At 45.0% G+C, this 27,794-nt stretch overlaps 1 protein-coding gene across 1 annotated transcript in view; it reads right to left on the bottom strand.

The window, feature by feature from the left end:
• Window positions 1-27,794, bottom strand: part of PLPPR3 (phospholipid phosphatase related 3) — a 47,150-nt gene that overhangs the window by 1,982 nt on the left and 17,374 nt on the right. Inside the window, exons 3-8 of the mRNA XM_063914382.1 lie at window positions 22,813-22,998; window positions 22,557-22,686; window positions 22,280-22,475; window positions 21,820-21,877; window positions 19,967-20,140; window positions 7,672-7,851 (exon numbers count right to left, since the gene is read on the bottom strand). Coding sequence (XP_063770452.1) covers window positions 7,672-7,851; window positions 19,967-20,140; window positions 21,820-21,877; window positions 22,280-22,475; window positions 22,557-22,686; window positions 22,813-22,998 — 924 coding nt within the window. The remainder of the gene's footprint in view (window positions 1-7,671; window positions 7,852-19,966; window positions 20,141-21,819; window positions 21,878-22,279; window positions 22,476-22,556; window positions 22,687-22,812; window positions 22,999-27,794) is intronic.

The raw sequence follows: 27,794 nt of genomic DNA, 5'->3' as shown, positions 1-27,794 counted from the left end.
AGCACACAAGGGTTACGGTTGTTAGGTTGACACTCATTAGGTCGACAATGCCATTAGGTCAACATGTACTAGGTCGACAGGTCAAAAGGTCGACATGAGGTTTGTTTGTTTTAAATGTCATTTTTTGGATTTTTTCATACTTAACAATCAACGTGGACTACGATTTGAACGGTAATCTGTGCCGAGCGAAGTGAGGCACCTTGCCTGAAGCATGGCGAGGGGACACCGTGCACTAATTTGGGTTCCCCGTCAATTTATGGAGAAAACTACATCAAAAACCTCATGTCAACCTAGTACATCTCGACCTAATGCATGTCGACCTAATGGCAATGTCGACCTTCAGTGGTCAACCTAATGAGTGTCGACCTAAGTTGGGTCGACCCAACGACCCATACCCGCACACAAATACTGGGCAGATACATTTTTACTTTGACTTTAGAATAAGGCTAAAACATGTAATCTCCATGTACTATATATGAATACAAATTTACACATTTTAAATCCCCCCTCCTTCCTGCAGGGCAACATGGCTTTGCCTATATGAGTAATTACAATTATCAGATGGATTTCCTCCAATCTATAAATGATGTGCTTAAGATGAGCCCTAGAGAGTGGTGGGGTGCAGGTAAATTAATTTGTTTATGAGTGCAAGGCACGCATTGTTATTGCTTTTCTACCCAAGTTAATTAATACCTTAATGAGGATGAAAAGATAGTTTATGGAAAGAAATCTGTAAATATGCAATTTAACAAGGGAGGAGCAGTTGTGCTCCATCACCATTATGCACCGAGAAACTACAATGTAAAAGGTGAAATGTGCATCCTTGAATCCAATCCCCTTCTGTCTCCCCAGTTCCCTCTTTCCCATTGCCTTTTCTCATCTTACCCACCTCTTGTCTCTGCCATCCACTGTGACTTGCTCTCTAACTACCACCCAATCTTTCTCCTCCAGTTCGCACCCAAGCTTAAGTGTATTATCTACAACCACCTGAGCTCTTGTCTTTCTTCTCTTACCCTTTTTGATCTTCTTCAGTCTATGCTTTATCCACTCCACTCCACAGAAACTGTCCTCACAACCTTCTTGCAGCCAAATAAAAGTACCCTGTTCTCTTCCATAACCTCTCCGACACTGTGGACCCTTTCTAATCTTTTGACACTACCCTCTCCTTGATGTCCTACCTCTGACTGCTCTTTTTCTGTCTTTTTTCACGATTCCACCTCTCTTCCCCTTCTGTCATTTTCCATGATCAACTTCTCCATTGGCACACTTCTCCACTCTTTTCAATACTTCGTACATTTCCTCACCATTTCTTTGACATTCAGTGGGGTCTATATACTAAGCCTTGGAGAGATATAAAGTCAACAGAGATAAAGTTTCAGCCAATCAGCTCCTAAGTGCCATGTCACAGGCTGTGTTTGTAAATTAACAGTTAGAAGATGGTTGGTTGGAACTTTATCTCCATCTACTTTATCTCTCTCCACAGCTTAGTACATTAATGTCTTACTGCCCCTAGACTACAGATTGTAACTTCTAATGATCAGGTTACTCTTCCTTTGTTTCCATAATCCATCATTTGCTCCACCTTGGTATTCTTTTTGCAATCGGTACCTCTGAGACTATCTGCTATGCCCATCAACTGATATAAAATGTATCCACCACTTGTTTCTAGTTATAGTGGCTGTATTTGCAAAGATGTGGAGCTGCCCTCTATGTACTGTTTTTGTTCTATGTATGTACTTTACTTTTGTATGCACTTTGTACTGTACTGCACTGCACTGGCTTGGCTTTCTGGTGACCTATAAAGAGGATACTAATAACTGTAAACACATTTGGGTGTAAATATGTGCACTTTAAGCACAAGCAGGCACAAGGGTGCTAAACAAGTCCCAAGTCACAGATGAGAAGAGTCTCAACACTGTAGGCCATCCATCTTGACATTTCTTTTCATCAATTAAATTATTCAGCATTGCAAGAGCAATAGTAAATTAAGTAGGAAGTTGGAAGAAGCATTTTGCATCTAGAGGAAAAGGTTATGGCTAAATTCAAGTTGGTTGAAGGACCTCTAACGTTACCACTACATGATGCACTACAAGAAGGGGGAAAATGTATTGCCGGGTCTGTAGTTTTTCTCACCAGGCACAGTACTACTAAGATGACAAGGACTGAGCAGGAGGAACACAAGCTAAAAGCCAGAGGCCAGTAGAGTCCCAGGAGGTTTTGGGAGGCAAACTAAAAAGTGTGCGCGCTACAGGAAAGCACACATAACTGCCACTGATACCTAGTCAGACCAACTTACATCAAAAGGTGCTATAAAAATATTGATGGCCAAAATTAATTATAATTAATGATACTGTCACAGTATAAGTTTATTAAATAATGTCTTTGTTCAGCAAAAGTACCATAGTTCTAGCTGCATTCTACCAAGGAATCAGATGCAAAACCACATGGTTTGGTAAGAAGGTGAATCTAAGCAGTGGGATGTGTGCAAGGAGAAACACCAAAATATGACTGCAACTTATCCTGTATGCAACAAATACAATAATAGCCACCCACTGACACACAACAGAACAGCAAGGTTCCTATCTCTGTCCGTGGGTGTATATTAATTCAGGCGCAGATACTACTTCTAATTAATATAACTGGTCAACAAGAATAAACAACTTATATGCAGCTCCCACTTGGCAGTCTGAACAAATACCAATGAGTTAATTACAATAAATATATAGAAAGAGAGCGCATGCAGTTTTAATTAATTTAATTATATTTTTAAAAAAGACAAAAAATGTCTAATCAACATATACATATTAATACTTTAAAAATACCATGAGAACAATACCCTCTATTGTGCTGTAATATTATTAATTTTCCACACCTAGAAAGTCCACATTACTGTATCAACTTGTAGTCACAATTTGGTAATAGTTTGGATTCCAAAATCACTTTTGTGGCAGCTTAAATAGCTATAATAGCTGTCTGTCCCGCATCATCCAGAGCCACTCACTTAGATGGATAATTTTTATATATTTATTCAAAGGAACGTAATGAGTCCTGAAACAGTAGGATTAATTCCGAATCTCATACCATTCAATCATGCAGACAGGTATCAGTATATGCTCAGATTCGTTGTCACATATATTTGCATATAATAAATTTGTAACTTTTGTGGATTCAAGAACCGTGTCTCACCTCTTCTGTTTCCAGAATATTTTGTAGCCCACCGTACTAAACTCCTGCTGGGAGCGTTGTTAACCCCTTGTCAGGGTAAAGAGGACACAGACCAAAAAGCCGGCTCCCAGCTGCAGCGCCGTGCTGTTACGCTATCCCCGTTACAGCCATCCGTCTCCTCTTGGCCGTAGCACAGGCCACCTGTGTATGATCTCTGGAGCGGAACTCAGCTCCCGGCTGCAGCGGCGTGCCGCTAGATAGTACCTTGCTGGGGCTGTGTGTCTTACTTCCACGGAGGTTGTTAGGCGGACACGGTGGGTGGATGTCACTGGGCTTGATGCGGCAAGCTTGAGGCGGTGTGTGTAGTCCCACGATCCGAGGGTTTGTCTCAGAGTACTAAAGCAGAGTACTCTTAACGCGTTTCTCCGTTGTACAAATCTAACGGTTTCATCAGAAGATAATCACCCTTCTTTAGCACCTCTATTTAAACTAGATATCCTCCAATCCAGAGCTTCTTTTCATTATCGGAGGCAGGTGTGTTTTAGGTGTGTATACACACACTTATCTCCTTGTGACCAATTTCATTCAGCCGTTTAAAATATATATAATATATATACTACTGAATCTCAATTATCATAAAATTTTTTATAAAATACAAGCAATCATATATATAATATATTTTTTTTTATATACATATTTTATATGTATATAAAAATACAATAGCAATCAAAAATAATACACAATAGACATTATCTAAATTTAAAACTAATAGAAGCAGCACGCGAGAGGTAGAGACCAACCTATCTAATTTCATCAGAGGAGACCGGTGGATACAAACCACAGTGGCTAGGAGTTAGAAAGCTCTGTAAACTTTGTGCTTTCTAACTCCTAGCCACTATGTGAGTTCGACTGTGACAGAGAAGACCAGTGACACCTGGCTTAGTGCGGTTCCGCAAAAAAAGGGCTGCTTTAGGTGTGGACGGGTGGGCTGTATGACCTGTAAATTTATTAAACATAACAGTATTAGTTTCCATTCCACTATATACGATTCCGATTTTGAGATCAAGAGTAGAATAGACTGTAATGCCACATATGTAATCTATCTAATAACTTGCAAGTGTGGCATTCAGTATGTGGGTCGTACCACTCGTAAACTTAATACAAGATTTTTAGAACATAAACGTAATATAGTTAAAGGAGTAAAAACACATAGTTTTTCTATGCATATTCAACGAAAACATCAGGGTAAAATAAATGGCTTAGAACTGCAGGGCATTGAACATATACCCGTCACTGCTAGAGGAGGGGATAGGTTTAATCGTCTTTGTAAAAGAGAGGCTTTCTGGATATTTTCTTTGGGCTCTCTATCTCCTTTGGGTCTAAATGACAACATTGAAATGAACAATATATGAGATAAGAATATCTGCATTTCCTCTCTCTGTGTCCTCTGTCTAGGACTACTGTATCCTTCCCCCCTTCCCCCCCCCCCCCCAACTTTTTCCTTTTTTCCCCTTTTTTTGCAATCTATATGGGAGTAAATTATAAATGGTTAGAAAGATATGAATATATATGGATTGGTTTAGGTAAAACTAGTTCTATGAGATCCTTTTGAAGTATTGATGGATATCTATTTAATCTGGATAATATGTTGTCATAGGGAGACAAGTGGATATGATAGATGATAAATTGTAAACATGGGAAAGTATTTGAGTGTCCGGTGTGCAGCTGAGGACTGTGTTGGATTTGAACCCGGGGTGGCTGGCTGTGGGTCGGGGGCTCTTCATGCTGAGCTAAACTGGCACAATTGGATAAGAAAGTAAAAATGGTTTGTATCCACCGGTCTCCTCTGATGAAATTAGATAGGTTGGTCTCTACCTCTCGCGTGCTGCTTCTATTAGTTTTAAATTTAGATAATGTTTATTGTGTATTATTTTTGATTGCTGTATTTTATAAAAATTTTTATGATAATTGAGATTCAGTAGTATATATATTATATATATTTTAAACGGCTGAATGAAATTGGTCACAAGGAGATAATTGTGTGTATACACACCTAAAACACACCTGCCTCCGATAATGAAAAGAAGCTCTGGATTGGAGGATATCTAGTTTAAATAGAGGTGCTAAAGAAGGGTGATTATCTTCTGATGAAACCGTTAGATTTGTACAACGGAGAAACGCGTTAAGAGTACTCTGCTTTAGTACTCTAAGACAAACCCTCGGATCGTGGGACTACACACACCGCCTCAAGCTTGCCGCATCAAGTCCAGTGACATCCACCCACCGTGTCCGCCTAACAACCTCCGTGGAAGTAAGACACACAGCCCCAGCAAGGTACTATCTAGCGGCACGCCGCTGCAGCCGGGAGCTGAGTTCCGCTCCAGAGATCATACACAGGTGGCCTGTGCTACGGCCAAGAGGAGACGGATGGCTGTAACGGGGATAGCGTAACAGCACGGCGCTGCAGCTGGGAGCCGGCTTTTTGGTCTGTGCCCTCTTTACCCTGACAAGGGGTTAACAACGCTCCCAGCAGGAGTTTAGTACGGTGGGCTACAAAATATTCTGGAAACAGAGGAGGTGAGACACGGTTCTTGAATCCACAAAAGTTACAGATTTATTATATGCAAATATATGTGACAACGAATCTGAGCATATACTGATACCTGTCTGCATGATTGAATGGTATGAGATTCGGAATTAATCCTACTGTTTCAGGACTCATTACGTTCCTTTGAATAAATATATAAAAATTATCCATCTAAGTGAGTGGCTCTGGATGATGCGGGACAGACAGCTATTATAGCTATTTAAGCTGCCACAAAAGTGATTTTGGAATCCAAACTATTACCAAATTGTGACTACAAGTTGATACAGTAATGTGGACTTTCTAGGTGTGGAAAATTAATAATATTACAGCACAATAGAGGGTATTGTTCTCATGGTATTTTTAAAGTATTAATATGTATATGTTGATTAGACATTTTTTGTCTTTTTAAAAAATATAATTAAATTAATTAAAACTGCATGCGCTCTCTTTCTATATATTTATTATCCTGTATGAAACCTGAAAGGAGATTCCTGGTAAGCCATATCTGCTCATTGTCTGTGGAAGAAATGCCGCTTCACAAAAATATGTTGTAGGGGGGCATTTAAGCTACAAGTTACTTGTCAATATCTTGTTTGGGGCTACCATAAGTCCTGAAGTGTGTCTCATGCACGGTTTGGGAACTTAAGATGACCCTGGAAAAATTCTGAAAATGTCCTCATGCAGGTTGGACAATATCAACTGAAGGTGCGGCCCAACACAAAAGTAGGGGGTATAACGCACAGGGCCCAATATTGTTTTTGTTTTAAATATCTCTGCCCTCTAATCAACGGCCCACCAGGAAATCTCCCAGTGGAGCCTATGGCCAATATGCCTCTGCACCCATCAATATTGTAAGTTCATAAGAATTATATTTTAATTTATAGAGTGTCACCACTTGATGTATGGCTTGGTGATTTTTCTCCAGCTATGCTACACCCAGAGCATTTGAACTAGCTATTGAAGAAGTGAGTGGACTTCATAAATACCACAAATCTGCTATAAACTGGAACAATTTAATATCTAACTACATTAATCTACATCTACCATGCATTGTATGTATTGAGTGCAAATCCTTCTTCTTTGATATTTAGGGCCAGATGTACTAAGATTGAAAAGTGATAAATTTCATTTTTCAAACCCAGCCTGTGACATGCCAGTTAGGAGCTGATTGGCTATCACAGTGAAATGTATCACTTTTCAATGCTTAGTACATCTGGTCCTCGGGTACATTCTAGGTTTGGATCTGATGTACACGGTATTTGTTTGCCTCATCATGCATGATATATATTTTTTCACTATTCTGCGGGGCAAGCCACATGGTATAACGGGATGCAATCAATTTGCCGGCGGTCAGGATACCGACGCCAGAATCGCACAGGGGCTATTCCCACTCATGTATGTCCACCACACCTATAGAGTGAGAATAGAACCAGTGGCGAGCGCAGCGACCTACCAAGCCCGCAGCGTGGCGAGCGCAACGAGCCCGCAAGGGAACTGTTAGCGCTGGCCCCGCTGTCGGCATTCTGGTGAGCGGGAAGCCGCTGTGGGGATCTTGACAGCCGGCATCCCGCCCGCCGGTAAATAGTATGTATTCCGGTATAACATTACTACTTCATTTACTGAGCTTAGAGAACTAACCACATCGGTTCCTCTGCACTGCAATCTTTTTTGTGATGTGCTAATATAATACTTCTCACTTCACACCAAACTGTCTTTGTACAAGATATCACAGTGTGAAACAAGTTTGAGGTTGTACAGTTATTGCTTATTTCCCTGAATTCAATTTCATGCTTCTAAATTATGACGTATTCTACAAAATTATTTTCAACAGAAAGACTGCAGAGCATTAGCAGGTACATAGACCCATTTTATTTCCAGAACATACTACTAGAGCAAGCTACACAATGCATCCCACTAACCTGACGTTGAGTAGCCTGGGCTCGTGGGCGAGGGGTCAGTTCATCAGTGCTAGAGGACTTATTTTGATGGAACACAGAGTCATGTCCACGCTGTGTTAGAGCACGAAGAGAATCCTTAGTGACAGCTCTTGGAGAAGGGTCATTGGAGGATGCCCGGAAATTACCCACAGCATGATAAGCCTGCAAAGATATGGTGTCCAAACAGCGAAGTCAGGCTCAGAAAATATGTCACAGGTTACAATCTCCTCATTTTCTCACTACATGTTGGTCTGAGTAAGTGGAGGGGATTGGTGTATAACATGAAAGTCAAATTACCTGTATGTGATATGTATAGCAGAAGCTATACCTTTCAATAGGCCGCTTGCAAGTATTTACACAGATAACCTGTCTGTAGGAAACATCACAGTTCTTGGGAGCATTATGACACATGGAAAGGAGTGTAAGTAATGGTAAATGGGAGACTGTGCAGTATGTTATATAATGCACCAACATATCTAGTCTGTCTGGGGGTCTATGCTATATGCTTGTAAATCAAGTATATCCAATGTAGTTGGTGACATTAGCATTAGCTCTCTATTCCCTGATTTCTGCGACAAATATGATCTTCTCACTACCCTCAAAGTTTCTACAAATCAAAGGGTTTATTCAATCCCGTAATGACTCTAGCAAGCTTCACTCTCTCATTCCCTTTCTAAGAAAGTGCAAATACTCCACAGGTAGCAAAGGTATAATTTCTATATTTTATCAAGCCATCTCCTACCCTGTAGACATGCCCCTGGAAACATTTGAAATGGCTTAGGAAGGGACATGTGGAAGAAGGAATGAGGAGGAGAAGGAGTAATGATGAGGAATGATAAGGATTCACAGTGCCTGGGGGAGAAGGGGGTAGGGGGTTAATGAGGAGAAGGAGAAACAATGTGTGTGAATAAATGAATAAGGAAGATTGATGATGGGGACTGATGAATTGGAATTATGAGGAGGAGGAATGGGTGGGGTGATGATGATGTATGAAGAGGAGGAGAAATGAAGAGAAGTAGTAATAAAGAGGAGGAGGGGCTATGTGGTAGAAGGGGAATAAGAAGGCTGAGCTCTACTGTGGTGTAATTTTTATAACAGCTCTACTGTGCGGTGTAACGTGTATAACAGCCGGAGTACCACTGTGTGATATAACGTGTATAAGGATCGGGGTACTACTGTGTGGTGTAACTTGTATAAGGGCTGGTGTACTACTGTGCTATGTAATGTAAATAACGAACACTACAGTGCTGTGTAATGTTAATAATGTCCACTACTGTGCAGTGTAATGTGAATAATGGACACTACGGTGTGGTGTAATGTTAATTGGTACTATTCTGTAGCCACGCCCTTTCCCCATGAAGCCATGCCCCTATATTTTTGGTGCGCACTGTCCCTATTTTGAATATGGGGGGCACAAATTCTCTTTCTGGCACAGGGCATCAAAATGTCTAGTTATGGCATTGCCTAATATTATGTTATTGAGTTCCTCATGAAGATGCTCAGCAAGCTCCATAAAATACTGTTAAAACGCATAAGCAATGCAGCTAGTTTCCATATCGCCAGAGACTGGAAAAAGTCAACACCTCCTTGCGACAATGCAGTGGTCTCTCATATATGGCATGTTGCACCTATGAAAAATACATATATATATATATAATAAGAATTTACTCACCGGTAATTCTATTTCTCGTAGTCCGTAGTGGATGCTGGGAACTCCGTAAGGACCATGGGGAATAGACGGGCTCTGCAGGAGACTGGGCACTCTAAGAAAGAATTAGGACTACTGGTGTGCACTGGCTCCTCCCTCTATGCCCCTCCTCCAGACCTCAGTTAGGGAAACTGTGCCCGGAAGAGCTGACACAATAAGGAAAGGATTTGGAATCCCGGGTAAGACTCATACCAGCCACACCAATCACACCGTACAACTCGTGATACTATACAGAGTTAACAGTATGAATAACAACTGAGCCTCACTAACAGATGGCTCATAACAATAACCCTTTTTAGTTAGGCAATAACTATATACAAGTATTGCAGACAATCCGCACTTGGGATGGGCGCCCAGCATCCACTACGGACTACGAGAAATAGAATTACCGGTGAGTAAATTCTTATTTTCTCTGACGTCCTAGTGGATGCTGGGAACTCCGTAAGGACCATGGGGATTATACCAAAGCTCCCAAACGGGCGGGAGAGTGCGGATGACTCTGCAGCACCGAATGAGCAAACTCAAGGTCCTCCTCAGCCAGGGTATCAAACTTGTAGAATTTTGCAAACGTGTTTGATCCCGACCAGGTAGCAGCTCGGCAAAGTTGTAAAGCCGAGACCCCTCGGGCAGCCGCCCAAGAAGAGCCCACCTTCCTCGTGGAATGGGCTTTGACTGATTTAGGATGCGGCAGTCCAGCCGCAGAATGTGCAAGTTGAATCGTGGAGCAGATCCAGCGAGCAATAGTCTGCTTAGAAGCAGGAGCACCCAGCTTGTTGGGTGCATGCAGGAAAAACAGCGAGTCAGTCTTTCTGACTCTAGCCGTCCTGGAAACATAGATTTTCAGGGCCCGGACTACGTCCAGCAACTTGGAGGCCTCCAAGTCCCGAGTAGCCGCAGGCACCACAATAGGTTGGTTCAAATGAAACGCTGATACCACCTTAGGGAGGAATTGGGGACGCGTCCTCAATTCTGCTCTGTCCATATGGAAGATCAGATAGGGGCTTTAACAGGACAAAGCCGCCAATTCTGACACCCGCCTAGCCGAAGCCAAGGCCAACAGCATGACCACTTTCCACGTGAGATATTTTAATTCCACGGTCTGAAGTGGCTCAAACCAATGTGATTTTAGGAAATTCAACACAACATTGAGATCCCAAGGTGCCACTGGGGGCACAAAAGGGTCTGAATATGCAGCACTCCCTTAACAAACGTCTGAACTTCAGGCAGTGAAGCCAGTTCTTTTTGAAAGAAAATAGACAGGGCTGAAATCTGGACTTTAATGGATCCCAATTTTAGGCCCATAGTCACTCCTGACTGTAGGAAGTGCAGAAATCGACCCAGTTGAAATTCTTCCGTGGGGGCCTTCATAGCCTCACACCAAGCAACATATTTTCGCCATATGCAGTGATAATGCTTTGCTGTCACATCTTTCCTAGCTTTTATCAGCGTAGGAATGACTTCAACCGGAATGCCCTTTTCCATCAGGATCCGGCGTTCAACCGCCATGCCGTCAAACGCAGCCGCGGTAAGTCTTGGAACAGACAGGGCCCCTGCTGCAGCAGGTCCAGTCTGAGAGGCAGAGGCCAAGGGTCCTCTGAGATCATTTCTTGTAGTTCCGGGTACCAAGTCCTTCTTGGCCAATCCGGAACGATGAGTATAGTTCTTACTCCTCTCTTTCTTATTATCCTCAGCACCTTTGGTATGAGAGGAAGAGGAGGGAACACATAAACCGACTGGTACACCCACGGTGTCACTAGAGCGTCCACAGCTATCGCCTGAGGGTCCCTTGACCTGGCGCAATATCTTTTTAGCTTTTTGTTTAGGCGGGACGCCATCATGTCCACCTGTGGCCTTTCCCAACGGTTTACAATCAGTTGGAAGACTTCTGGATGAAGTCCCCACTCTCCCGGGTGGAGGTCGTGCCTGCTGAGGAAGTCTGCTTCCCAGTTGTCCACTCCCGGAATGAACACTGCTGACAGTGCTATCACGTGATTTTCCGCCCATCGGAGAATCCTTGTGGCTTCTGCCATCGCCATCCTGCTTCTTGTGCCGCCCTGTCGGTTTACATGGGCGACCGCCGTGATGTTGTCTGACTGAATCAGCACCGGCTGGTTTTGAAGCAGGGGTCTTGCCTGACTTAGGGCATTGTAAATGGCCCTTAGTTCCAGAATATTTATGTGTAGGGAAGCCTCCTGACTCGACCATTTTCCTTGGAAGTTTCTTCCCTGCGTGACTGCCCCCCAACCTCGGAGGCTTGCATCCGTGGTCACCAGGACCCAGTCCTGTATGCCGAATCTGCGGCCCTCTAGAAGATGAGCACTCTGCAGCCACCACAGCAGAGACACCCTGGCCCTCGGGGACAGGGTGATCAGCCGATGCATCTGAAGATGCGATCCGGACCATTTGTCTAACAGATCCCACTGAAAGATCCTTGCATGGAACCTGCCGAATGGAATTGCTTCGTAAGAAGCTACCATCTTTCCCAGTACTCGCGTGCAGTGATGCACCGACACCTGTTTCGGTTTCAGGAGGTCTCTGACCAGAGATGACAACTCCTTGGCCTTCTCCTCCGGGAGAAACACCTTCTTCTGTTCTGTGTCCAGAATCATACCCAGGAACAGCAGACGCGTCGTAGGAACCAGCTGCGACTTTGGAATATTCAGAATCCAGCCGTGCTGTTGTAGCACTTCCTGAGATAGTGCTACTCCGACCAACAACTGCTCCCTGGACCTCGCCTTTATAAGGAGATCGTCCAAGTATGGGATAATTATAACTCCCTTCTTCCGAAGGAGTATCATCATTTCGGCCATTACCTTGGTAAATACCCTCGGTGCCGTGGACAGACCAAACGGCAGCGTCTGGAATTGGTAATGGCAGTCTTGTACCACAAAACGGAGGTACACCTGGTGAGGTGGGTAAATGGGGACATGCAGGTAAGCATCCTTGATGTCCAGTGATACCATGTAATCCCCTTCTTCCAGGCTTGCAATAACCGCCCTGAGCGATTCCATTTTGAACTTGAACCTTCTTATATAAGTGTTCAAGGATTTCAAATTTAGAATGGGTCTCACCGAACCGTCTGGTTTCGGTACCACAAACATTGTGGAATAGTAACCCCGTCTCTGTTGAAGGAGGGGAACTTTTATTATCACCTGCTGGAGGTACAGCTTGTGAATTGCCGCCAGCACTACCTCCCTGTCCGGGGGAGAAGCTGGCAAGGCTGATTTGAGGTAACGGCGAGGGGGAGACGTCTCGAATTCCAGCTTGTATCCCTGAGATACCACTTGTAGAACCCAGGGATCCACCTGTGAGCGAACCCACCGGTCGCTGAAGTTCCGGAGACGGGCCCCCACCGCACCTGGCTCCACCATTGGAGCCCCAGCGTCATGCGGTGGATTTAGTGGAAGCAGGGGAGGATTTTTGTTCTTGGGAACTGGCTGTATGGTGCAGCTTTTTCCCTCTACCCCTGCCTCTGGGCAGAAAGGACGCGCCTTTAACCCGCTTGCCTTTCTGGGGCCGAAAGGACTGTATCTGATAATACGGTGCTTTCTTTGGCTGTGAGGGAACCTGAGGTAAAAATGTTGACTTCCCAGCTGTCGCTGTGGAAACGAGGTCGGAGAGACCATCCCCAAACAATTCCTCACCCTTGTAAGGCAAAACCTCCATGTGCCTTTTAGAATCCGCATCACCTGTCCACTGCCGAGTCCATAATACTCTCCTGGCAGAAATGGACATTGCATTTATTCTAGATGCCAGCCGGCAAATATCCCTCTGTGCATCTCTCATGTATAAGACTACTACGGGGTAAATTTACTAAGAATCGTATTTTCCCGTTTGAGGTCAAAGTTCAATCACGAATGACATCAAAAGTGTAAATATGCAACTTTTTGAATAGATTACGACTAATTTACTAAGCTGCCGTATTCTGCATTTTCGGTTTTTCCGATGTCGATGTCATTCGTTTTTTTAGGCAGTGTTTTACGTGAGTGACTTGTAAAACACTGCCGACTTTAATACAATGAATCTCGGCCGGATCAGAGAGATCCGTGCAGGGCTTCATTGTGCACCTTGTAAAAAAAATAAAAAATGTTTAAACTTAAAAAAAAAATTGCGTGGGGTCCCCCCTCCTAAGCCAAACCAGCCTCGGGCTCTTTGAGCCGTCCCTGGTTGAAAAAATATGGGGAAAAAATTGACAGGGGTTCCCCCATATTTAAGCAACCAGCACCGGGCTCTGCGCCTGGTCCTGGTTCCAAAAATACGGGGGACAAAAAGCGTAGGGGTCCCCCGTATTTTTGAAACCAGCACCGGGCTCCACTAGCTGGACAGATAATGCCACAGCCGGGGGTCACTTTTATACAGTGCCTTGCGGCCGTGGCATCAAATATCCAACTAGTCACCGCTGGCCGGGGTACCCTGGGGGAGTGGGGACCCCTTCAATCAAGGGGTCCCCCCCCCAGCCACCCAAGGGCCAGGGGTGAAGCCCGAGGCTGTCCCCCCCCATCCAATGGGCTGCGGATGGGGGGCTGATAGCCTTTGTTGAAAGTAATGAATATTGTTTTTAGTAGCAGTACTACAAGTCCCAGCAAGCCCCCCCCGCAAGCTGGTACTTGGAGAACCACAAGTACCAGCATGCGGCGGAAAACCGGGCCCGCTGGTACCTGTAGTACTACTACTAAAAAAAATACCCCAATAAAGACATTACACACACACCTTGAAAGTATAACTTTAATGCATACATACACACCACCATATACACATACTTACCTTATGTTCACACGAGGGTCGGTCCTCTTCTCCAGTAGAATCCATGGTGTACCTGTTGAAAAAATCCTACTCACCAAATCCAGTGTAGAGGGCTCCTCGGATAATCCATTTGTAATCCACGTACTTGTAAAAATAAAAAAACGGGACACCCGACCACTAACTGAAAGGGGACCCATGTTTTCACATGGGACCCCTTTCCCCGAATGCCAGAAACCCCCTCTGACTGATGTCTAAGTGGGTTTCTTCAGCCAATCAGGGAGCGCCACGTTGTGGCACCCTCCTGATCGGCTGTGTGCTCCTGTACTGTCTGACAGGCGGCACACGGCAGTGTTACAATGTAGCGCCTATGCGCTCCATTGTAACCAATGGTGGGAACTTTGAGGTCAGCGGTTGACCGAAAGTGACCTCACCGCTGACCACAAAGTTCCCACCATTGGTTACAATTCAATTTTCCCCCCATATTTTTGCAACCAGGGCCGGCTCAAAGAGCCCGAGGCTGGTTTGGTTTAGGAGGGGGGACCCCACGCATTTTGTTTTTGAAAAATTATAACATTTCCCACCCCTTCCCACTGAAAAACATGCACGGATCTCATGGATCCGTGCATGCCTATACAAACACGGGATAAAAAAGCAGGTCTGGTTTTTTTTAGCACTTTTTCACGATTTGTATTTTAGCACGGCAGTGTTTGGCTATTGTCGGCAGTGTTTGTGTTTTGCACTTTTTAGTAAATGACCGATTTCTACCAAATTGCAGGCGTATTTGACCGATGGTGTATTGATTCGTGATTTTTTCCTAGGACTTCCAAAATATTACGAATGCCCTCATCACTGCCGTGATTTTTGCTTAGTAAATTACCGAGATGACACTTTGAAGAAAAAACGGCATCTCGGTCAAAATCGGGACCTTAGTAAATATACCCCGTCGTCTTTAATATGCTCTATGGTTAGCAATATAGTGTCCCTGTCAAGGGAATCAATGTTATCAGACAGGGAATCAGACCACGCTGCTGCAGCACTGCACATCCATGCTGAAGCAATAGCAGGTCTCAGTATAGTACCTGAGTGCTCCTTTAAGGCGGCCGTATCCTGAGACGGTAGTGCCACCTTTTTTGACAAGCGTGTGAGCGCTTTATCCACCCTCGGGGATGTCTCCCAACGTACCCTGTTCTCTGGCGGGAAAGGGTACGCCATTAGTAACTTTTTAGAAATCACTAGTTTTTTATCAGGGGAAGCCCACGCTTCTTCACACACTTCATTTAACTCATCTGAAGGGGGAAAAACCACCGGTTGCTTTTTCTCCCTAAACATAATACCCTTTTTAGTGGTACCTGGGTTAATGTCAGAAATGTGCAACACATTTTTCATTGCCGTAATCATGCAACGGATGGCCCTAGTGGAATGTACATTAGTCTCGTCGTCGACGACACTGGAGTCAGACTCCGTGTCGACATCTGTGTCTGCCATCTGAGGTAGCGGGCGTTTTTGAGCCCCTGATGGCCTTTGAGACGCCTGGGCAGGCACTGGCTGAGAAGCCGGCTGTCCCACAGCTGTTATGTCATCGAACCTTTTATGTAAGGAGTTGACACTGTCGGTTAATACCTTCCACATATTCATCCACTCTGGTGTCGACCCCGCAGGTGGTGACATCACATTTATCGGCACCTGCTCCGCCTCCACATAAGCCTCCTCATCAAACATGTCGACACAGCCGTACCGACACACCGCGCACACACACAGGGAATGCTCTGACTGAGGACAGGACCCCACAAAGTCCTTTGGGGAGACAGAGAGAGAGTATGCCAGCACACACCACAGCGCTATATAAACAGGGATTTTACACTACACAAAGTGATTTTCCCTATAGCAGCTATAATATACAGTTTTGCGCCTAAATTTTGTGCCCCCCCTCTCTTTTTTACCCTATTGAGCCTGGAAACTGCAGGGGAGAGCCTGGGGAGCTGTCTTCCAGCGGAGCTGTGAAGAGGAAATGGCGCCAGTGTGCTGAGGGAGATAACCCCGCCCCTTTTTTGGCGGGCTTCTCCCGCTCTTTTATTAATATTATGGCTGGGGATTTTTACACATATATAGTTTATTAGACTATATTATGTGTTGTTTTGCCATTTTAAGGTACTCTAATTGCAGCCCAGGGCGCCCCCACCCAGCGCCCTGCACCCATCAGTGACCGGAGTATGTGGTGTGCATAGGGAGCAATGGCGCACAGCTGCAGTGCTGTGCGCTACCTTAATGAAGACCGGAGTCTTCAGCCGCCCATTTCCAGGACGTTCTTCTTGCTTCTGGCTCTGCAAGGGTGACGGCGGCGCGGCTCCGGGACCGGACGACCGAGGCTGGGCCTGTGTTCGATCCCTCTGGAGCTAATGGTGTGCAGTAGCCTAGAAGCCCAAGCTAGCTGCAAGCAGGTAGGTTCGCTTCTCTCCCCTAAGTCCCTCGTAGCAGTGAGTCTGTTGCGAGCAGATCTCACTGAAAATAAAAAACCTAGGAGAGCCCCTAGTGTGCAACCAGCTCGAGCCGGGCACAGATTCTAACTGAGGTCTGGAGGAGGGGCATAGAGGGAGGAGCCAGTGCACACCAGTAGTCCTAATTCTTTCTTAGAGTGCCCAGTCTCCTGCAGAGCCCGTCTATTCCCCATGGTCCTTACGGAGTTCCCAGCATCCACTAGGACGTCAGAGAAATATATATATATATATATATATATATATATAAAATCATGTTGCACCAGTGAAATACATATGTCTAGGAAATTTCAAATAGTATGGGAAGCATGTTAATCTCCCCACATCTCCCCAATCCCTCGTAAGCTTCCCCAATTTCTAGCCCCTGCGTGGGTGTTTTGTGGGCCAACTGCAGGCCCAGATGAACAATGGATTGGGTGAAACTACAACTACATGCCTTCACATAAAAATATGGCCATCTTCATGACAGCATGCCCAGCTGGCCGCGTGGCTGGCCATAATTACATTCTGCAATTCTTTTACTTCTACAGATTTAGGGAGACATTGGGCACGGGCAACACCCTCACCGCACTGTCACATCTCCTGATTTTAACAATATCTTTTTCAACTCCAGGCATATGTAGCACTTAATACAGCCCTGGCCGTCTAGGTATCAGAGAGTTCCCATCCTGCTTTTCTTCCCCTTAACACCCTGTATTTCCCATTTATACTATTTAATTATCAATTTAACTTTACACTTATCTGTAGAAAATCCAACATCGGGACTTAGCATTCTTTTAGAGTTTTCTATGTTGTTCGTGTTGTGGATGCGGATGTTTCATGCTCCAATACCATGTGTCTTACTCAATATATGACTGTTTTCTTTCTCCTGGTGTGAGTTATGAAATTGTCAGTTTTGAATTCACGGTTCTTTGCCTTACAATGTCTTTGGCAAGTGCCCTTACTTCTCTTTTATTATAAGACTGCATTGTCATAGTCCAACATTGCCTCACCTGAAGACAACCCTGCAGGACTTTTTAAGCTGCTTTTGCCTTTTACATGTTTGCATTCTGCTAATTGTACTTTATTTATTAAACTTGTAGCTATATTGTGCCAAGTCACAAACATCTATTTGGATTTGCACTATTGTATGAAAGAGGATTTCTATTGTATTTTAAAGGGGTAAAACTCAGATGTGGGGATATTTATTTTTCATTACATTTTATATGAAAAATGCAACCTTTGCATTTATTGATATGACTGTCATGCCACTGTTCTCTCTTGGTATAGACACTTTGGGACTGATTCTTAAGCTAGCGCCTTGGGTGATTTTCACAAAACTGATATGTCCACTTGCAGCCTCATTGTCATCTCAGTGTGCCTTTAGATGCACCACTGGTGCTAACTTATTAAGCCGGGAGAAATAGCATAGATAATAAGAATTGCATCATAAATACAGAAACGGGTAATTTTCTCGTGCATTTGATCACTGTTGATAGATAGGAACATTTCCAATGACAATTCTTTAAAAGCTGGCACTGTCCCAAGAGATTAGATACAGCTGATAAATATGGGGTATATTTAAGGCACAGCTATAAAAGCATTGCCTTTTTAAATATCAACCATAGACACGATCAGAAGTGGCAGGTATTACAAACTGACACTTTGCAAATATGAGTTTACTATGTTTATTGATAATTGCACAAACAGGAAAAAAACCCATAAAGGTGTATCAAGTAACTATGTGTGCCTTATTTTATCATATTTCTATACAGTATTCTTTACCGAGCCCAAGCGGTAATAAGGCTGCGCAGAAAGAATAACACAACAAAAGAAAAGAAATAGACCACATTATGAGCAAGCTAGATAGACCAGTTTGTTTCTTCCTGCTGTTAATATTTTCATGTACCGAAATATCAGAAACATGAAATATTCAGTAACATGGGCCAACCGATACGGGAGACTATAGATACAATTAAGAAGCTTATTACTTTTCCTGGAAAACAAGGGATATGGATAGAGAGGAGAAGAAAAACTAAACCTAAACCTTTGGCACTCTTACCATCAGAGGAAGCAGATCCACAGAAACAAATCATGAAAGGACAGTTTGATCAGTAGGAAGAGAACCTAGGGAATGCAGCATCAGTATGAGAAGTGAGTGGTCAACAGTGTCAAATGTACCAGTGTGCCAGGAGAACTTAAAACAAGTAAAGACCTTTAGTAAAGATCAAATCTTTGGCCACTTACTGAGCATATACCCTGGGGAGTGTTAGGAACACAAGATGGCCCAATAATCTGTGTGAGGAGTGGAGGCATGTGAGGCAAGTAGAGTCAAGCCTCTGAAGTAAGGAGAAGCATGACAGTTGAGCAATGGTACGGAAACCACAGAGTTTGGGTCAGAATGGCAGTAATAGCCACACTCTTGAATAATGATGTAAATATCTCAGTGTAGAGAGAGAAGGTAGTTAAATCTGAGATGCATATGGCAGCCCAGGCACTACCATGGTGTGGGAAGATACATCTTCATTTGTGTTTAACATGAAGAGATGTGTGAGGGGGTATAGCAAAGGAACTGAGCAGGCTGTGGCTCAGAGAAGAGAAATTCAGCTCTTGCCAATCATGCCTTTGAAGTAGGAAGCAAGATCTTGGGCGGGATGTATTAACATACATCGCCGCCCCTCGCCGGTTACCGCAGAGATGTTGATCGCATATGTACTCTCATATGCGATCAACATCGTGATGCGGTGACGGAGGCCCCCCGCGATACCTTTTAGGTGGTCTGCGGGGGGTCTCCGTCACCTCCCAGGGGTCCCCACACAGGCTAGATGACGGGAAGCAGCAACAGGCTGCCCCCGGCGCGTCCTCCTCCCCCCTGCAGCCGGAAGGACGTCCGGCTGTGTTGCTAGGGGGAGGAGGAGATTACCTTCCGGGTCCAGGGCAGCCTGGAGGAAGGTAAGCTGGGGGGGAGGTGGGTCGGCGTCTGCGGCGGTGTCGGCGGGTGCGGCGGTCGGCGAAAAGAAGCCCATAGGCTTCTATAGGGTATCGCCATCCAGAGATGGCGATACCCTGGACGCCAAAAACGCGGCAGTAGGGTGTTAGTAAATATGAAAATGCGGTAAAACCCCCGTTTTCGGGGGTTTTACCGCATTTTTGCTTTAGTACATCCCTTGTGTAGTAATGGGGTCAGACGGGTTGATGTGGAATAATGATAAAGTAACCATCCTGCTGTTTAATATTGAAAGCTACATATGCTCTGTACAGTGTCTCTGTATACAATGTATTGTATGCAGAACATAAAGATGAAACCTTGTTGCTCAATAATAGCAAGCAATTAGAATTAAGCAATGCCACTCACCAGATAGGCAGCGATGCCTGCTCCAATAAGAAACCCTGCATACACATCCACTGGGTGACTGCGGTACTGTGTGATTTGCGTCAAGCCGCACACTCCAGCAGCAATGGAGAAAGAGAAAACCAGCAGCGGCTTCAGAAGCTTTGTACTATCTGTTATGATGGAGTTAAAGTACATCTGAAAGAAAAACTGAGCATTAATAGAGCTCTGCAGGGATCACATGACTGTATGATACCGTCAGTCCCTGCATGTAAATATGTTGTGTTTATTGCTCTTAGCACATGTGCTTTTCGTTATCGTGACGTAATTACTGCCTGGGAAACCTTGTGCATTTTATTGGTTTTAAGGCAGAGGTTCTCAAACGTGGTCCTCAAAGCACCCCAGCGGTCCAGGCTTTACGTTTATCCATGCTTGGCCACAGGTGACTTAATTAGCACCTCAATTTGATTTAACCATCTTTGCTGATCCATAGATATACCTAAAATCTGGACCATTGGGGTGCCTTGAGGACCGCGTTTGAGAACCTCTGCTTTACGGGAACTATCACTAGGACATGTTATTACCTTCTAAATGTAATATTTATGGTACTACTAACCATAAAATAAAATAAGTTCCATTATGTAAATCCAGCTTCTAATATACACAAGTATAGACATAAAAGGTCCAATGACAGAACGCTAGATGTTTGACATAGTGTTTATCAGCAGCAGAGGGTACAGTATCCTGTTGTTCTCTTTTACCTGCTATTTCAGGCTCTGCAACGTTCTATGCAAAGTCCTGCAATGGGATTACTAACACAGAAGACTTTTGCAGAGGAAATGTATTTTCCTCCCACGAGCACAAATGTATCTCAAATATCTTCAGTTCTGATAAGCTTTAGTGACTTTTACATATTTACTGTATATGTGAATGTTATTAATAGATATTTTATAAATCCAACATTATTTTAGGCTTAGTGGTCTTTTCATCTCATTTACTGGGAGAGGAATATGCAGCTGAGTGCCCAATTTTCAACAAGTCCTGGCAGGATGCAATGCAAAGCAGCCATTGAGATAGCAGCTATAGTCATAACAGGATGGTGAGAATAGGATGTTTTAGTTGCATATAAATATACTGTACAGCTCTAGGGATATACACGATCAAGTCACATTATTATGACCACCTCCTACATTTGACATTGGCAGCATGTAGCCCATGAAGTGTGTCATGTGTCGTGCGCTGGCTTGGTGGGTATATAAAGTGATAGAGGCCATCTGCACACATATCACTTGTTGCTGTCATGGGTAAAAGGGGTGATTTATCCGAGTTGCAAAAAGGGATGATTATCGACTTTAGGGCCAAGGGTGGCAGTATTTCTGAAACAGCGCAGTTTGTGAACTGTTTGCGTGCTGCTGTGGTGAAGGTGTATCGTGACTGGACAAATGGCACCACTGCAAATAACTGACATAGAAACTGCAGAGCACCACGTGCCATTGAAGTGAGAGGTGAACATCGGCTACAAAGCAGCTCACCGTCAAAATGAACCTGGGGGCTACCAGACGTGCATCTTAAACAACAGTTCAGCGAACATCTAGCCGCTGTCCGTGCTGCACACGGCAGTTACTCTGGCTGTTAGTTGGTGGTCATAATAATGTGACTCGACTGTGTAATTCCAATTCCTTTTAGGATGTGTGTTAAAATGATTCCCACTGAACATGATGGGCTTCATTTACGAAGCGATGGCTGCTTCCCAGCAGGTTTAAGACTTCACTCACATTCAGTGTAAAGCACGCCGCTTCATAAATAAAGCCTGATGTATTTAATGGATCACTTTAAAATTGCCACTATCTACCATTTGAAGTATGGCATATACTTACAGACACATAGACAGCTGCAAAGGCCGAAAGTGTGGCGTGTTGTGAAGGAAATGTCTTCCTAAAAATAACAAATTACACTTGTATTTCAAAGTAGGAATTTCAATACAACAAAAATGTACACACCTACCTACTAAATCTGCACAATTAAATCTAGACTAAAGCCTATAAGTGTTCACATTATAATGTTCTTCTCATACGTCCGTTTTACCAGCCACATTATTGCTGGAAATCAGCTGTAAGTCTGGACAACCACACTGACATAAAATTGTTTCGATGTGAGCTGTGGTTCACTGTTGCTAGGATGCAAACACAGTTGCTTGGTTACTGTTGACTGATGTGCACCTGCTAAATACTGAATATGAATGTTGGCTTAGGTATTTGGTCACATCGCAATGAAGCTGTATTAAGCTACATAACTAGTTACCAAATAACCAGATGAATTTCCAGAAATTGAGCTTACCTGGCTGACAAAATGGCATGTTGGTCATTGCCTGTACAGATGTCTTGGGTGATATAAGGATTAGTGGCGCAGGAAGTACCAAGCCGGGTATAATTAGGTTTACAGACAGTGAGGAAGAAAGGGGCGTGATATCCAGTAGCAAGCTGAATGACATCAGTGACCAATGCCGTGGCACATAGTCCAAACACATGGACTCCTAATGTAAGAGCAAAAACCATTAAGAAAATATGTATAGTGTTAAAAATCAAAATTCATCTGTTTATTGCATTTTACATACCCACAAAGCGAACTGTTCTGCGTAGAAAGGAGTTGAAATTACAGCCACCTGCATTAATACTCCCTTCTGTGCTTCCACGACCCTTTAGTTTGGACTGAATGCAATACAGGACTCCTTCTCCGAGCATGATCTGCAGAAGGAAAGAACAGCACTATGTAAGGAACACCTAGCGTTGTAAGCCTCACTTCCAATATGTCCCCCCTTGCATCGTTTCTGGTAGTGTTTTCCTCTCCAGCCACCAAGTACATTTACTCACAGAAGCTGCTGGGGCAGCAAATGCCAGACTGAGTAGCATGAGCAGCGGAATAAGCTCTTCATTGCTCTCAACGTACGGCATGGAAAGCGAACGGTCATGACACTGGAACCCGCCATGTGCTGGCCGGAATACGTCTGTCAGCTCCAAAAAGTAAAGGGAAACTATGGAGGAAGCCACAATTGGAAGCTAAAGGAAAGAGAAAAGCAGGACTTTAAAATAGCATGATACATAATGGATCAATTATACTTTGACTGCACATTACAAATAGAGAAGCATTTCCTACCGTGTCACATAATGCAACAACATTTGTGCTTGGTTGTATACTACCGCATATGGGGCCTCATTCAGGCCTGGGCGCATTAATGGTACTTTACGCATGTGCCAGACCCGTACTGTGCATGTGCAGTACTGGTCCTGCGTTGTCAGACACAGTACGGCCACAGGCGTCAAGTGATTGACAGCCTGCAGCCGTTTATTGGGGTGGCGTGTCGCCTCCGTTTTGTGAGATTGATACATTTGTGAATAATTGTGCCCCAATTAGCATAACAGATCAAGGGGCAGATTTAACAACGAGCGATATCACTCATTATTCATGATAAATGCTGCTCCAGCCAATCAGCTCCTGTCAGTTTTCAAACATGTGAGTTTGGATCTACAGCACCATTTAACATTCGTAATGGGTGATAACAAGAATATCACTTGTTAAATCTGCCTCTTAGTTAAACTGTGTGAGATATGTCTACTATTTACAAGAGGTGCGTTAATAACCATTGCTTATAGTAGGGTGACATTTGCACATGCTAGTCACACTGCTTCCTAAGAGGGAGAATGAATACCTTTCTGACCATAAAACATCAGTTTTGCTCATGTAAGTTAAAGCAAGACATAAATGTTCAGTATGACTGTTATAATAAGATTTTAAACCTACCGGTAAATCTTTTTCTCGTAGTCCGTAGAGGATGCTGGGACTCCGTAAGGACCATGGGGATAGACGGGCTCCGCAGGAGACGTGGGCACTTTAAGAAAGACTTTGACTCTGGGTGTGCACTGGCTCCTCCCTCTATGCCCCTCCTCCAGACCTCAGTTAGAGAAACTGTGCCCAGAGGAGATGGACAGTACGAGGAAAGGATTTTAGTTAATCCAAGGGCAAGATTCATACCAGCCACACCAATCACACCGTATAACTTGTGTTAAACTAACCAGTTAACAGTATGAAAAACAACATAGTTTCGGTCCAAAACCGATGAAACTATAACATAACCCTTATTTAAGCAATAACTATATACAAGTCTTGCAGAAGAAGTCGGCACTTGGGACGGGCGCCCAGCATCCTCTACGGACTACGATAAAAAGATTTACCGGTAGGTTTAAAATCTTATTTTCTCTAACGTCCTAGAGGATGCTGGGACTCCGTAAGGACCATGGGGATTATACCAAAGCTCCCAAACGGGCGGGAGAGTGCGGATGACTCTGCAGCACCGATTGAGCAAACATGAGGTCCTCCTCAGCCAGGGTATCAAACTTATAAAACTTTGCAAAGGTGTTTGACCCCGACCAAGTAGCAGCTCGGCACAGCTGTAGTGCCGGGCAGCCGCCCAAGACGAGCCCACCTTCCTAGTGGAATGAGCCTTAACCGATTTTGGTAACGGCAATCCTGCCGTAGAATGCGCTTGCTGGATAGTGTTACAGATCCAGCGAGCAATAGTCTGCATTGAAGCAGGGCCGCCAACCTTGTTGGCTGCATACAGGACAAACAGTGCTTCTGTTTTTCTGATCCTAGCCATTCTGGCCACGTAAATTTTCAAAGCCCTGACCACATCAAGGGACTCGGAATCCTCCAAGTCACGAGTAGCCACAGGCACGACAATAGGTTGGTTCATATGAAAGGATGAGACCACCTTAGGTAGGAATTGAGAACGGGTCCGCAATTCCGCTCTATCCATATGGAAAACCAGATAGGGGCTTTTATGTGATAAAGCCGCCAATTCCGAAACTCGCCTAGCCGAAGCCAAGGCTAACATCATGACCACCTTCCAAGTGAGCTATGTTAACTCCACCGTTTTGAGTGGTTCAAACCAATGTGACTTAAGGAAACTTAACACCACGTTAAGGTCCCAAGGCGCCACCGGAGGTACAAAAGGAGGCTGAATATGCAGTACTCCCTTTACAAAAGTCTGTACTTCAGGTAGAGAGGCCAATTTCTTTTGAAAGAAAATGGATAAGGCCGAAATCTGAACTTTTATGGAGCCTAATTTTAGGCCCAAATTCACTCCAGTTTGCAGGAAGTGAAGGAGACGACCCAGATGGAATTCCTCCGTAGGAGCATTCCTGGCCTCACACCAAGAAACATATTTTCTCCATATTCGGTGATAATGTTTTGATGTCACGTCCTTCCTAGCCTTTATTAGCGTAGGAATGACCTCATCCGGAATACCTTTTTCCGCTAGGATCCGGCGTTCAACCGCCATGCCGTCAAACGCAGCCGCGGTAAGTCTTGGAACAGACAGGGCCCCTGCTGCAGCAGGTCCTGTCTTAGAGGAAGAGGCCACGGATCTTCTGTGAGCAATTCCTGTAGATCCGGATACCAAGTCCTTCGTGGTCAATCTGGAACAACGAGGATTGTTCTCACTCTTCTTTGTCTTATTATTCTCAACACCTTGGGTATAAGAGGAAGAGGAGGAAACACATAGACCGACTGAAACACCCACGGTGTCACCAGGGCGTCCTCAGCTATCGCCTGAGGATCTCTTGACCTGGCGCAATACCTTTTTAACTTTGTGTTGAGACGGGACGCCATCATGTCTATCTGGGGCAGTTCCCACCGACCTGTGATCTGCGCGAAGACTTCCTGATGAAGTCCCCACTCTCCCGGATGCAGGTCGTGTCTGCTGAGGAAGTCTGCTTCCCAGTTGTCCACTCCCGGAATGAACACTGCTGACAGTGTGCTTACATGATTTTCCGCCCAGCTCCTTGTGCCGCCTTGGTGGTTTACATGAGCTACTGCGGTGACATTGTCCGACTGAATCAGAACTGGTTTGTCGTGAAGTAATGCCTCCGCTTGACGTAGGGCATTGTATATGGCCCTCAACTCCAGGATGTTGATGTGGAGACAAGTCTCTAGACTCGACCAAAGACCTTGGAAATTTCTTCCCTGTGTGACCTCTCCCCAACCTCGGAGACTTGCGTCTGTGGTCACCAGGATCCAGTCCTGAATGCCGAACCTGCGACCCTCTAGGATAGGGGTGCCGATCCTGCCTGGCCCGCTGTGCCCCACCAGAGTGCAATGACAAGAGGCCCGACAGGCCGCTTGTCATTGCACTGCTCTCAGACGCGGCGCCGCTGAGGAAATCCCGGTCACGTCACAGGGTCAGCTGACCGGGATTTCCTCTATCATGCGCTGGGCGGCGCTGGGCGTCACGGGGGGCGGCGCTGGGCGGGCACTGCAGCGGGGACTCGGAGCAGAAGCGGCCAGTGGGGAGCACTGCGGAGGCCAGTGGGGAGAAGAAACGGCGGCCAGCGGGGAGAAGAAGCGGCGGCCAGTGAGGAGAAGCGGCGGCGGCAGCAGCAGCGCGGATCATCAGACAGCGGGGATCGTCTGCCACTGACAAATAGGTAAACCCCCTGTCCTGGATAAAGCTAAAGCTGCCATATAAGTTCAGGGGAGGGGAGTTAAAAACGGTTATATGGGTTTAGGGGAGGGGGAGGGTAAGGACTGCTATATAGGTTTAGGGGAGGGTGGGGAAAGGGGGGTAGGGACTGTCTGCCGTAATGTGTAAAAACGGGGGCCCTGTCTGCCGTAATGTGTAAAAACGGGGGCGCTGTCTGCCGTAATGTATAAAAACGGGGGCGCTGTCTGCCGTAATGTATAAAAACGGGGGCGCTGTCTGCCGTAATGTATAAAAACGGGGGCGCTGTCTGCCATAATTATAAAAATGGGGGTGCTGTCTGTCGTAATCTGTAAAAAGGGGACGCTGTCTGTCGTAATGTGTAAAAAGGGGGACGCTGTCTGCCGTAATGTGTAAAAAGGGCACGCTGTCTGCCGTAATGTGTAAAAAGGGATCTCTTTTTGAGTATTTTGTGTGTGGCCCTCGAATATTCGCTGGAAGTGTTAAGCGGCCCCCCAGCTGAAATAATTGCCCACCCCTGCTCTAGGAGGTGAGCACTCTGCAGCCACCACAGGAGAGACACCCTTGCTCTGGGGGACAGGGTGATCCTCTGATGCATTTGTAGATGTGACCCGGACCACTTGTCCAGTAGGTCCCATTGGAAGGTCCTCGCATGGAACCTGCCGAAGGGAATGGCTTCGTACGATGCCACCATTTTCCCCAGGACTCGAGTGCAGTGATGCACTGACACCTGTTTTGGCTTCAATAGGTTCCTGACCAGAGTCATGAGTTCCTGAGCTTTTTCCATTGGAAGAAAAACCTTCTGGTCTGTGTCCAGAATCAAGCCCAAGAAGGTCAGACGCGTCATAGGAACCAACTGTGACTTCGGGATATTGAGAATCCAGCCGTGTTGTGCTGTAACACCTTCAAAGACAGAGACACGCTGTCCAGTAACTTCTCCCGAGATCTTGCTTTTATGAGGAGATCGTCCAAGTATGGGATAATTGTGACCCCTCGCTTGCGCAGGAGCACCATCATTTCCGCCATTACCTTGGTGAAACTCCTCGGGGCCGTTGAAAGTCCAAACGGCAACGTCTGAAATTGGTAATGACAATCTTGTACAGCAAATCTCAGGAAAGCCTGATGAGGAGGAAATATTGGAACATGAAGGTATGCATCCTTTATGTCCAAGGAAACCATAAAATCCCCCCCTTCCAGGCTGGCGATAACCACCCTGAGCGATTCCATCTTGAATTTGAACCTTTTCAAGTATAGGTTCAGGGATTTTAAATTCAAAATGGGTCTGACCGAACCGTCCGGTTTCGGAACCACAAACAGGGTTGAGTAATAACCCTTTCCTTGCTGCAGTAGAGGAAC

The sequence above is a fragment of the Pseudophryne corroboree genome, chromosome 1, assembly GCF_028390025.1.
Source record: "Pseudophryne corroboree isolate aPseCor3 chromosome 1, aPseCor3.hap2, whole genome shotgun sequence".
NCBI classification, from domain to species: Eukaryota; Metazoa; Chordata; class Amphibia; order Anura; family Myobatrachidae; genus Pseudophryne; species Pseudophryne corroboree.
The sequence above is the reverse complement of the archived record's forward strand: the minus strand, read 5'-3'. Positions and strand labels throughout refer to the sequence as shown.